Here is a 14071-nt window from a genome sequence, read left to right on the forward strand (position 1 = left end):
ATAGCCTTTCGCTCTCTGTATTTTACCCCTGCCACCTTCAGAATTTGAAAGAGAGTATTCCAGTCAACATTGTCAAAAGCTTTCTCTAAGTCTACAAATGCTAGAAACGTAGGTTTGCCTTTCCTTAATCTAGCTTCTAAGATAAGTCGTAAGGTCAAGTATTGCCTCACGTGTTCCAACATTTCTTCGGAATCCAAACTGATCTTCCCCTAGGTCGACTTCTACCAGTTTTTCCATTCGTCTGTAAAGAATTCATGTTAGTATTTTGCAGCCGTGACTTATTAAATTTCACATGTAAATATTTCTGTCTTCTCGTATTTCACTCGTATTTCGAATGGTTCAGATGGCTCTAAGCACTATGGACTTAACATCTGAGGTCATCAGTCCCCTAGATTTAGAACTACTTAATCCTAACTAACCTAAGGACATCACACAACATCCATGCTCGAGGTAAGATCCGAACCTGCGACCGTAGCAGCAGCGTGGCCACAGCGGCTGGCGTCGTATTTCGAGCTTTTAACCACCAGCAATTCAAAAACAACCAAATAATTTATAGACGTCCCATGCGTCTCTCTTCGTTCAGAGCTAAGACATGAAGTAAGTTACAAGTCTATAGTCAAATGTTCATTTTTCTTTTTTTTCAACAATCACATTCACTAACACAGCAAAGAATAGCATTTAATTACTCCGTGTCCTCTCACACAGGGTCTGTGGCTCTTGCGGCAAACACTTGTCGGTGTCGTTCGACTGCTCCGCTTATCGTCTTCTCAGTAAAAACTTCCAACTTGCACACAGAAACCGGCAGCGCAGTAGATACGTTTCCACTCTATTACTTACTTTTAAAATATTGGGTGTATGAGATGGTGGAAGGCCAAGTGTCCCTAGAATTTACACCGAAATTCTCGAATCACTACAGACTCAAGGAAGGTAGTGCTGACAACCAGAATGTTCTATACTCCCTCTACACTATCACAGGCCCCACTTGGTCCCTTACCTGGAACATTGTTGTTTATGAGGAAATCATTTATTCTAGCAGGTTCTTGTTTAATAGGACTTGTGGGCACTAATTACTGTACACAAATTTCACCATAATCTCAGGCATTAATAGATTTTTATTTATTGCAGTTACGTAATTAGTGACCAGAAGTCCTATTAAACAAGAATCTGACAGGATAATCAATTTCTTTGGAAGCAGCAATGGTGATATTGATTCATTAAGTACTGACAGAATAGTCTGTATCATTTTTGGCAAGTTATGGCCTTAGAGCGCAATCTTATCAGTCAGTTTAAGAATTAACTGGCTCCTAAGGACACAAAGACCAAACTGGTCAACATACAGTATCAGAACTGTGAATATCGTTGAGAACCTACTGCTGTTAACTAATTATGTGATCAGAACAATCAATGAACATAGTGAACTGACTAGTACATCCTCATCACCTGTTGCTATAGTTACAGGAAATTTATGTTCAAATATCTCAAAATTAGGGAAGTCAACTGCCATAAAAGCACAGACAGTTGTAGACTGAGACGGAGGGGGCAGTGGTATGTGAGTAACCCATCTTTAACCCCACCTAGGTCACTGGAGGGGAAAAATTACAAAGATCGGTATCTGTTTTCACAGCCTTTTTCAGACATGTAATTGTAAGTTTATAGGAGAAAACTTGACATTGTTTTGAGTTGAAAGGTTTAGGCATTTTGCTTCAATGCTTTGGCAGTTAGCTTTCAGTAAACCGATGAAGTTTGTAATCCTGAAAATTGATCAAAATAAAAATGTGATATAGCTTAGTAACCTTTATAGTGAGTTTTATTATGTAATGTCCACAGTACCTGATCATCCTTTGACTGCAGTCTCGCAAAATGTCTTAGAACCTCAACATTTAAGTTATTGTAATTTAATTTTGGAGCCAGATGAATAATAGACTGAAAAAGAAAAGGATATATTTAAAATTGGTACAAAACTAAGGAGAAAATTTTTTATCCAATGCCTCTGGAATAAAACGTTATTACCTTTACTGTCTGTTCACGGATAGTTGGGTTTGTGTCCATAAAACCATTGGCTACTTGTGGAAAGATTTGTTCATTTACAATATTTGATTGCAGATGTCCTAGAAGGCAAAGAAGATAATGAATATTTTACCTTGTATATTTTTAAATTCATCGTAAATACTTGTATGCTAAACTTTAAGAGCATCATGTAAACAACATCAAAAGATGAAACTAAGTTTGAATTTAGATTGGCAGACAGTTTTATGTTTCCATAAAAAACAAATATCAATATACACACATGACATAATCTGAAATAAACTTGGGCAGCCAAAGTGAATGGAATAAATCTAGTTATTAACAACATGTAACTTTATTTCCAATATCAACAGCAATAGTACAAAAGATAATCATGAGAGAAATCCAGGAAGTATTGGATGATGACCTGTAAGCTTTTATTATCTATAAACTGATTAAGCATTGTGTTCTATTAATTTTGATGCTGTTTTATTGTCATTCTAGTGCTACTACAAGGTGGAAGCCAAAATTTTCAGGACTGGTGCTGCAATCTGGAAAGTAGGAGTAGTAGATCTTTGCCGCTACGGAGACCCTTGCAATGATTCAACAAGTGTTTGGGGGACAGAGCATGAGCTGTACGCATGTCTCACAGTGGAAGAGCCGGGGTTCTCCAAGACCCAAAAAAGCGAGACAGGAGAAGAACAAAGTGAAGAACATGATCATTGTTTTCTTTGATACCAAGGTAATTGTGCACAAAGAATTTGTCCCACCCAACCAAACACATACTACTGTGATGTTTTGCGACAGCGCCATGAAAACATGCGGCGACGATGGCCCGAACTTTGGCGTCAAGGTAAGTGGCTGCTACATTACGACAAGGCTCTCTGTCACATGTCCTTGCTCATCAGGACCTTTTTGGCGAAAAACAATATTGCAGTTGTACCCCATCCACCGTATTCGTCAGATCTGTCACCTTGCGACTTTGCGCTCTTCCCAGAACTGAAATTCAAGTTGAAAGGCCATTGGTTCGACACTCTAGAGAGGATTCAAGAAGCATCGCTGGAGGTGATAAATATCCTCAAAGAACAGGATTTCCAGAAAACGTTTGACCAGTGGCAGAAGCCCTGGGACCAGTGTGTACGTGCGGATGGGAACTACTTCGAGGGTGATGGTGACCACTTGTCCAAAGGTAAGGTTTTCAACAGATGGCAGCACCAGTCTTGAAAATTTTGGATAGCACCTTGTATCCATACTGGTGGGGTGTACAACAAATAGGTAACATCTTTCCTTTATAAATAGATCACAGTGCCTCAGTTCATAAACCCAAACTGAGTCTAGCAGATATGGAGAGACTGCTAATTAAAACTGTACATTTGTCTGTGGAGTGTTGAATGTAAACTTACTATTAATTATGACACCCAGGAGTTTTAGATGATCCACCTGTTGAAGTCTGTTGTTCTTAGCGCAAATGTGAATTTTTGATGATGCACATTGCCCTTTTCTTGTGATAAGCCTAGCTTTTGATTTTGTTCATTGAATCAGAGTTTGCTGTTATTGGTCCAAGTTCCGATTTGTTGCTTGTCGTATTGCAGACACTCTCAGTTTCAAGTGATCTTTTCCCTTTAGTTAGCAGAATTACGTTGTTCACAAAAGCAACTGTGAGAGAGTGCTTTGAGTAAGGCAACCTAAGAAACAAATTAATATAGTCTATTGATATGGACCACAGCAAGACCCTCATGAGCATCCTTCAATTGCTATTCTCTCTTTTTGAAGGTAGTGGACAAATAATGCTGTGGTTCTGTGGCTAAAGTAGCTTAAGCAGTAGTGTTAACATTGTCAAAATCTCTCTCTAAATCTACAAATGGTATAAATATCAGTTTGCATTTTCTCAATCTGTCCTCCAATACAAGTCTCAGTCAATATCACCTACTGCTTTCCTACATTTCTCTGGAACCCAAATTGATCTTCCCACAACAAAAGAGATTATAAAATGAATATCAACAAATGTAAAACAAGTGTAATGAAGGGCAGTTTAATTGCATCAGGCAATGATGACAGAATTAATGAGGAAATGACACAGTGAAAGTAGTAGAAGAGTTTTGCCATTTGAGCAGCAAAATACCAGATGATATTTGAAGAACACCCCCCCCCCCCCCCCCCGCGACACACACACACACACACACACACACACACACACTAACACACAAAAACCCTTATCTATCAAACCTTAGTCCACTGACAAATCTCCCATGCCATATACTCACACATCTGAAATCCCCCCCCCCCCCCCCAAGAAGTAGCTGCAAAGGAGCACCCATCTCATCACTCAAACTGAATTGGAATTACTGAACCATACCTTTCACCAAGGCTTCAGGGCCTAGTGAACAAAAAATATGTAATACAAATGAATTTGGCAGGTACATTACACACTTGTACAATTAATGCTTAAAGAATCTTTAATTTTGATCTGTCTACACAAGCCTATCAGCTTAAAAGCACAGACCTTTTCTAAGGATATGTTTGATACTAGTCACCTTCATATTGAGCTTCAAACTATTTCAAGGCAGTATCTAAACATATAAATGCTTCAGAAGCAGATGGCATGCTTTCAGCTTCATTTTCCGGACCACTAGTTGATGAGATGCTGGCTGCAGCAGCTTTATCAGTGACAAGGTTTATAACTTCACTATCTTGCATGATTTGATGCTCTGGATCTGCGTCACTGACACCAGTCCATTCTTGAACATATTCTTCATCACATTCATGGCAATTGTGTTCTTTTAGCATACTGAGCATTTCATACACATCACTATTCGTTATTTTCAATCAGACTTTGACAAATTTCTGCCATACTCAAAATTTTATTCCAGGCTGTTTTTAAAATTCTGTTCCTTTACACTACCCACACTGCTGTGATCATGTAGGATGCTTCTTTCAAACCAAAATTTTCACAATTTCCTAACAGACTTTCTTCTCCCTCTTCTTCTCTTTTTAAGAATAACTTAGACAACAATTCTTTCTTCAAATACCATTTGAAAGTTTTAATAATGCCTTGATCCACAGGCTGTAATAAGGAGTTTACTTTAAGGGAATAAAATACAACTTTTATGAACTTGTCTTTTTCATTTAAGATGTCAAATGATGTACGAGTTGATGCATTGTCAAGGAGCAGTAATGTTTTCTCTCTTTTGCCATTCTTTTACAGAGGTGGCAACAACTTCCATAAGCCTTTCTGTGAAAATCTTACTGCCCAACCAGGTGCTCTTTTGTGAGGTGTAAACAACAAGCACCAGAGATCTATTAATGTGCTTGAAAAAATATTGCTTCCTACTTTTACAAATGATGAGCATAGGGAATCAGTGGCTACCAGTAGCATTAGCACAAGCTGAAGCAGTAATACAATCCTTATTTATTTTAGGACCAGGTGCTACTAACTCAAGAGATGAAGCAAGAGTTTTCCTTGGCATAGCTTTCCAAATGTGCCCAGTTTTGTCAGTATTGTAAATGTTTTTGAGAGCATAATTTTCTTCCCTCAATATGTCCCTTAGTTTTACTTTGAAAAAACCAGCTGCTGAAAAAACAGTTGACAGTTTTTCTCCTTGTATTTGAACCTCATGAATGCCATGTCTTGACTTAAAGTCTCAGTCTATGTTGCTTTAAACTTGATCACACTCCAAGACTTTCATTAAATTTAATTTCCTTTTCACACGGAATAGGATCCGAGATTGGTTCTCTTTTAATGTAAACTGTTTGTAAACAGCATCTTTCAGTTCTATGTACATGTCAAGCTCCATAATTTTACAATTTGTCGATCTGCCAGTAGCCTCAAACTTTGAGACAAAATTTCTGATGCTCATCTTTTGTTTTTTATATTCATTAATTGTCAACTTACCAACATTATACTCATCAGATAATATGGCTGCAGAATCACCTTCTTCTAATCTTTTATTGATCTTGTATTTATTTCTCACAGAAAGGAAACATGTTTATATCTAGGCATTTTATATCACAAGTTTACTTTATGTGGCATAGGTGATAAGTGATCTTAACACAGCACAAACGATTACTACTGCTAGCAATTAGACACTGTGTGTGTGTGTGTGTGTGTGTGTGTGTGTGTGTGTGTGTGTGCCGTGCGCGCGCGTGCGCGCAGAGATGAAGAGGCTTGCATATAAGGGACTAATGTGGACAGCTGTATCAAAATAGTCCAAATCAACGACAACAAGAACCAGAATAACAACTATTTATTTCCTTCATTGCCATGGAAAGAGAGAGAGGTTGGGAATGGTTAGGAATGTTGGTCAGGTCACTCAGAACCCAGGTTGAGAGAATTAGCCTTCTATATATGGATGTAAAACTCATGAATCGGGTTAAATGTCAAGGAATAAATTTGAAAACCTAAATAGTGACTGGTCGCCGCAAATAATTTGTATGTAAAATTACAGTCACAGTATTACTAAATCCACTATAAAGAAAATCATTCTATTGTTTAATGTGTGTGTTTGCATGGCCATCCTCCACAGAAAGCACAGAAATATTTGTTATGTAAATAAAAAAGGCCTCTTGTTGCACTTTATTTTATTTTCCTGAAACATTTCACCTTCTTTTACTTTAAGGCATCATCAGTGGGTTCTATAATGCTATAGTTATGATACACTTTTGTTTTGATATGTATTATTCACAGATTATAAAACAGTTCACTTCTCACTTTTTATGTAAGTAAGTGATTACTTATGGTTCTTCCTGTTTTTAGTTGGCATTGGTGTTTGTTCTCATTAGAGTTATGTCCATATTAATGATGGAAGACTGATAGCGCATCACAACAAGTGGGGGGGGGGGGGGGGAGAGGGAGAGAGGGAGGGGGAGAGAGAGAGAGAGAGAGAGAGAGAGAGAGAGAGAGAGGGGGGAGAGAGAGGGGGAGAGATAGGAGGAGGAGGAGGAGGAGGAGGAGGAGGAGGAGAAGAAGAAGAAAAGAAAAGTGGGAAGAAAAATGTTCAAAACACAAAAATGTGCTTCTGTTTCATAAACAGAGTGCTAGTGTGACCTCCATGTGACCAGATCAGAGGAAATGCTGATGCCAACTAAAAACAGAAAGAACCATTAGTAATCACTTACATAAAAAGCAAGCTGCTGACAGGCACTATTAAAAGACAGTCACATATAGCTTTCGGCCACAGCCTTCATCAGTAAACACACACACACACACACACACACACACACACACACACACACACACACACACAAGCAAGCAAGCAAGCAAGCAAGCACACCTAACGCACACACGACTGCCATCTCCAGCATCTCGAGCTGGAATGCAACATCACGTGGGATACAAGCAGCAATCTGGAGTTTCCACTGTTTGATATCAAAACAAAAGTGTATCAAACTGTTATCATTATAGATCCTCTGATGATGCCTTAAAGTGAAAAAAGGTGAAATGGGTCTGGGAAAATAAAACACAGTGCAGCAACAGAAGGCATTTTTTATTTACACAACAAATATTCTACAGATTGTTGCTTGAACTCCAGACATGCTTATGTTCACTCTCAATTACACTGGTATCAACTTCAAACAGTGTCACCAATTTTGCGAGAGTACCTGTAGCTTGATGATGTCAGTTATGCATGCTGGGTGAAAACAAACATACCACATGAACACACCAGATTCTTTTTCATTTTAAAAGCATGTAAACTAGCCAAGCATATTTTCTACTTACAGTAGTCACTACAAACACTTGCACCAATAATTAATGTATCTCTGTATCCTTTTCCACAATTTGTAACAAAAATTGAGGTTTGCATAATGTTCCATTGCCCTACGACTCTTAACCTTCACATTGACTGTGTTCATCTGGTTGCAGTGCACAAATCTGTCTAGCTCATTGCATTCAATGTGACATGATGCTTTTCAGAATGTCCCTCCATGCATAAATGCACACACGTTTTTAACACACACTGCCCTTGTGATACAGATCCATTCACTGAACACTTTGTACACACCTGTAAACTAAATCTAAACCTTAACATCTGGGTGATTGTTATTACATTCAGCTCTGAACCTATGAAACTTTACTGCTCTAGGAACTGTGTGCCTTTCACTTGATAAACAAGCTCATGTTGGACAACAGTTCCAAACGAGGTATTTGAGTATTTGCTTTTTTCTAAGCAATCAGTATATTAGGTGGTAGCTGGAAAAGATAACAACTAAATGTAAACTAAATATTACTGGAAGTTAGATAGGAATAACAATGCTTTCATTTTTTCTGACAAGGGTTACCACAGTAGTAGGAAAGTGGTGGAGAAAAGGTGGGATGAGTGGCATAAGAGCAGTAATTATCTGTTACTTACCTATGAAATGTTCCAGTTGTTGCAATAAGCGTATTCTGGTTGCTCTATCATTGGAACTGAAGAGTTTAACAACACAGGGTACTATTTTCTTCTGATATTCGACTTCATCTAACAGACGGCCCAACTGAAAGAGATTTCATGATAAATATGTTCTATTATTAAATTTTACTCTCTCTCTCTCTCTCTCTCTCTCTCTCTCTCTCTCTCATAATTAACAAATTATGATTTGCCATTTAAAAGTGAGCAGGAACATGAAAAGAGTGCAGAGGACCCAATTTATGTTTCTGAAGATTTACAGTCACTAAATACAACTAATAAATAATTCTTACACAATTTGTTTACTTTGTTGTCCTTTTTCTCACGAAGTAATTAACTGTGAAATTTTTGGTGAAAATAACAAAAAAGTTGACACTATTTATATTCAAAAGAAATATATCTCTCAATACATTGATACAATCATTGCATGATAAAAGGTAGAGAAACATAGAATCTAGAGAAGAAACAATAGGAAGAAGCCAAGGGAAAAAAGTATATTGAAAGCTGAAGTTGTGGAGTGTTGTTAAAGGATTAAAGGTAAAATGATGATAAACAAGAGAGGAGACTTGCAATGAAGAAAATGTGAATGGAGGGGGAGGTGAGAGGAGAAGGAGATGAAATGGGAGCAAAGAGTTTGACAGGAAAGTCATCTACAAGGATGAGACAGAAAAGAAGCAACAAGAAGGATACAAAAAAGAAAACTCTAAGCCTTGAAAAATTCCTCCACATTGTGGGTCAAAGCTTTGAATACTTGTCATTCCTGAAGGTAAGGTACATTCTACCCTCATTCCCAAAATGATATTCTGAAATCACCCAATCTATGTAATACTCTAGTCCACCTCTATCCCACACCAAATCTCAATTCTACAGATTAGTTCCTATGGATGAAACAAGTGGAAAACCTTTCCAAACATCCAACAAAGAAAAAAATAAAGGATACTTACCTTAAACATGGGCATTAGGACAGCTGAACCTGCATCACCGTACTCAAATGCCGTAATGAGCTGAGGTAAAATCTTATGTTGACAAACATTTTCTGGAAAGCTATCAAGCTGTGATGTTATTGAGCTGAAGAATCTATTCTTTTCATTTTTTTCTTTAATCTGAATTTCTTCAAGAAAGAGTAGTGCATCAACTAAATCATTCTTGAAGTATCCTCCAATTTTCCGACATCTTGTTATAATGTCAGCTGGATTAGGTCTACTTGCAGGATTTGCTCCAACAAGCTCACAATACACAGTACTGAGCTGCTTGGGAATCTGATGATAAGATATTAATATTAGTCATGTGACTCTATTAAGCACGATAACTGAAAATCATGCAAAGTATGTGGATATGTATTATTATTATTTTTATTATCTATAATGTTGTATCAGGACAATACTATAATTGACTTTGTCGTAACGCACATCTTTTAAAGAGAATACGAAGGTCATTTTATACAAGCTTTAATTCGGTTGTTAGGCACTAAATGAATGGACATAACTGCACACACTGCTCTATTCATTCTGCTATATTTATCAGTTTTTAAAACTGTAAGCATGTAATTTTAACATGAAATTTAATAAATGTAACCAACAAGTATAACATGCATAAATATTCAATAAAAATATGTTTATGTCCAAATTACATCACTTTTTAATGGCGTTAGATAGAAAAATGACTGTGATGATAAGGTGGAAATCAAATCTAAGATAATATGGAATGTTTATATATAAAAACAAAGATGAGGTGACTTACCGAACGAAAGCGCTGGCAGGTTGATAGACACACAAACAAACACACAAAATTCAAGCTTTCGCAACAAACTGTTGCCTCATCAGGAAAGAGGCAAGGAGAGGGAAAGACGAAAGGAAGTGGGTTTTAAGGGAGAGGGTAAGGAGTCATTCCAATCCCGGGAGCGGAAAGACTTACCTTAGGGGGAAAAAAAGGACAGGTATACACTCGCACACACACACACACATATCCATCCACACATACAGACACAAGCAGACGGTCTTTAAATATGTCTGCTTGTGTCTGTATGTGTGTGTGTGTGTGTGTGTGTGTGTGTGTGTGTGTGTGTGTGTGTGTGCGCGAGTGTATACCTGTCCTTTTTTCCCCCTAAGGTAAGTCTTTCCGCTCCCGGGATTGGAATGACTCCTTACCCTCTCCCTTAAAACCCACTTCCTTTCGTCTTTCCCTCTCCTTCCCTCTTTCCTGATGAGGCAACAGTTTGTTGCGAAAGCTTGAATTTTGTGTGTATGTTTGTGTTTGTTTGTGTGTCTATCGGCCCGCCAGTGCTTTCGTTCGGTAAGTCACCTCATCTTTGTTTTTATATATAATTTTTCCCACGTGGAATGTTTCCCTCTATTATAATAATATGGAATGTTTTTCTTATGGCAGTAAGAATCTTGTAAGTGTACTGTGATGCTAAACATAGCTTCAGTTATGCATAAAAATGTTAATATTTTTATTATTTTTTTCATGTTAGAAGCACCATGAGTACTGTAAAAAACTTATCCTTGAGTTTAGCAAACAAGATAAAAAATACCTTTGCTTCATCATTTAAGCTGTTACAAAACAGAAGCTAGTGTCGGAATGGAAAGGATTTTCCTGTTAACTGCACTTGAATGTAGATGGCTGTTCGTGCTGAGGCAAGTAATTTGCTAATTCAGGTGAAGCCAATTAGTACAGAAAAGTATATGCACCTAAAAACCAATGATTTGTTACTAGGGATAGTGTTTATGACTAAAGTTACAAGATGAGAGTTACATGCATCATAACTCCGTAAGTTTTACTGCCACAAAAACAGCTGAGAAAGTCACAAGTTGTGTGCTGTGATTGTATGACAGAAGCAGTTGGAGCAGCCGACAACATTGATCTACATGCTTATGAAGCTGCAGTAACGTATTTGCTGGTTTTTGGATTTACATGACAGACTATGCACATATGCATTTTAATTGATCCATTGCATTACTCATCTCCTGTTTTTGGTACTACTTATTTCACAAAACTATCAGGCAATGTGACATCATCAGATAAAACTGATTCACCTAATCCATGTCAAACTGCTTCATTATAGTGGGAAAGTATTTGTTTTTGAGAATGGACAAATATCTAGGATGCGGTAAAGGAAACACTGAAACCCACTGGGTTATGCATTCCAACTAGGCTAGCAAGACTTATGGCCACTGATCCATCCAAGTCTGTAGCTAATGCCCTACATTCTTGTTTCACCCACAGCCTGATAATGATTAACTCTATTAATGCTTACGTGGCAAATACTGTATAATCTATGCCTGGAATTAGAGGTCTATGATATGAAAGTAATTGCAGGGATGCAAATCCATTCATTATTTAGTGGAAAAGCAAATGTCCATATAAGCAGGGAATGTGAACATTGACTTTGGGTGGCTTATTTACTTTAGTGAAAGATTAATGGATCTGTGGCATAATGTATCAGATAATAGATTTGAAGTTACAGCACTGCTAGCATTCGAAAAACTTTCAAGCTGGAGATTTTTTAATTGATTGTAATGTAATTTCTTCTTTTATTTCAGTAACATAAATAAATGTGTGACTGATGTCAATAACTATAATGTAATTGATAGGTACTACTTCATTTTCAATATAACACTGTAAAAACAATGAAATAAGACTAAAATAAAGAACATACTACGCTTAAATGTAAGTCATCAGAAATTTTTGAAATTGGGAGACTTGTAACACCAAAAAGAGAGATTAAATCAAAAATCGAGAGACTGTAAATCCAAACTCTAGACACTGTAAATCGAAAATCAAGAGACAGTAACACCAAAATTGAGAGACTGTAACATCGAATTTGGCAAAAAATAATGCCGAATTTTGCAAAAACGAATGCTGAATTTGGCCAAAATTGGCCATAAAAAAATAAATAAAAAAAAACGAGTTTTTCTTATCCTTAATAGCCACACACTGCAGTACAAGAATTAATATGCTCATCCAAATAAATTGTATGGGGTAGGTGCCTATGTAGAAGGTAAGTGTCTTAGAATGAGGTGCACTGGATTCAGGATTGAATTTCAGTGCATTCTTCCAAAATGAACAATGCACTCCAGCAACAACAACACAGCGTGTGTGGCGACATAATGCCTAGATGCACATCATGTAGTTTTAGAAGTCAGCAGTGTCTAGGAAAGAAGTGTCACCAATGACTGCAGTGTAATGACTTTCAAGCATTTAGTTTTGTTTGATAATTTAAATGGGTAAGTTAGTGATAATGTCATGTGATTATGACTACCACAACAGAAAATGTTACAAAAATTGCTGAAGTAGAATTATCTCAGGGTGATGTAGGGGATGAGGAATCTATAACAGATTAGTAACGTTTTTGAAGACAATGGGTTTAATGAAATCAGTATTCCAGGACTAAGTTCAACAATGCAGGTATCAACTCTAGTAAGTGTAATTGCAAACCAGTAATAAGTAAATAAATAAAATAAAGGTGCATTCTTATTGATTCAGAGAGTTTGAAGCACAAAATGGAACAGAGTAATCAGAGAATATAACAGCAACGATATGACAGTAATTGGAAAATGGTTGAAAGTAACAAGAAGAACAAGCTAAACAGAAACTCACTGAGTTATTGATGAAAAAAATAGGGAAAGCTTGGGCAGGAATTTCCAAGCAAAGTATGATGAGTTTGAAAATAAAATGCAAGAAATGAAACAGTGAAATCACTATGACAGAAAAGGACTGTAAAGGAAATAATGATGCATGCATGAAAATGATTTCTAGATTCCAGATGCAATGGAAGGAAACTGAAATGAAATTCAGCAACTTTCACAAAAAAGTAAAAAAATTAAACCTTAAAAAAATATTTTACCATCAACTTTGTTATGAGAATGATAAATAAATCACAAAATGGTTAAAGTGAGAAGAACAATTTCATGTTTGCAACAGTCAATACGCAAAGAACTTTCCTGTTTTAACACTTACATTGTTCAGGTCTTTGAGAGAAGATTGCTGAGGCAAGGAACCATTGAAAGCTTCCCAGATGAGACACCCAAGTCCCCACATGTCCGTTGAGCTGAATCATGAAACAAAGCAGTAAAGAGCCACTTGTGTAGCATAAATAGATGCACAACATGAAAGCTGATTTTTTGGAAGCTTTAGAAAGCTTAGAAACTGTTACATTTTCCATATTATTATTATTGATGAGGCACTACATAAAATCTGAAATTACATATTTGAGTTATGGTGAGTAGCAACTATCCTTTTCATAATATAGTTGTTTTACATTGATTGAAAAAAGTCCTAACACCAAGAAATAATTAGAGTAATGAAATTTCAGGAATACATTAGTCTAGGTAACATATTTAGGTGATTAACATTGCAAGGTCACAGGCTAATGTAAGAGTGAGAAAACCGTTGCCAATGATAAATACTGGTACACTGACAACCAGTGTAACCACTGGAATGCTGAATGCATGCATGCAAATGTGCCTGTATTGTAGCATACAGGAATGAGATGTCAGTCTGTGGGGCAGAGTTCCACGTTTGTTGCACTTGGGACGGTCAATACAGGCATGGTTAATGCAGGTTGTATGTAGATGACGCTGGAGTTGTCGTCTGATGCTGTCCTACATGTGGTCGACTGGAGATAGATACGCTGATCAAGCACATCAAGGCAACATATCGACCCTCTGTAGAGCATGTTGGGT

The 14071-nt window shown here is 37.1% G+C and overlaps 1 protein-coding gene across 1 annotated transcript in view; it reads right to left on the minus strand.

Annotated features, from left to right (window-relative positions):
• LOC124793969 (N-terminal kinase-like protein) overlaps positions 1 to 14071 on the minus strand; it is a 122460-nt gene that overhangs the window by 54215 nt on the left and 54174 nt on the right. Inside the window, exons 5-9 of the mRNA XM_047258060.1 lie at positions 13347 to 13437; positions 9332 to 9646; positions 8352 to 8475; positions 2011 to 2108; positions 1831 to 1923 (exon numbers count right to left, since the gene is read on the minus strand). Of these exons, the coding sequence (XP_047114016.1) occupies positions 1831 to 1923; positions 2011 to 2108; positions 8352 to 8475; positions 9332 to 9646; positions 13347 to 13437 (721 nt within the window). The remainder of the gene's footprint in view (positions 1 to 1830; positions 1924 to 2010; positions 2109 to 8351; positions 8476 to 9331; positions 9647 to 13346; positions 13438 to 14071) is intronic.

Source organism: Schistocerca piceifrons, chromosome 1 (genome assembly GCF_021461385.2).
Source record: "Schistocerca piceifrons isolate TAMUIC-IGC-003096 chromosome 1, iqSchPice1.1, whole genome shotgun sequence".
Classification (NCBI taxonomy): Eukaryota; Metazoa; Arthropoda; class Insecta; order Orthoptera; family Acrididae; genus Schistocerca; species Schistocerca piceifrons.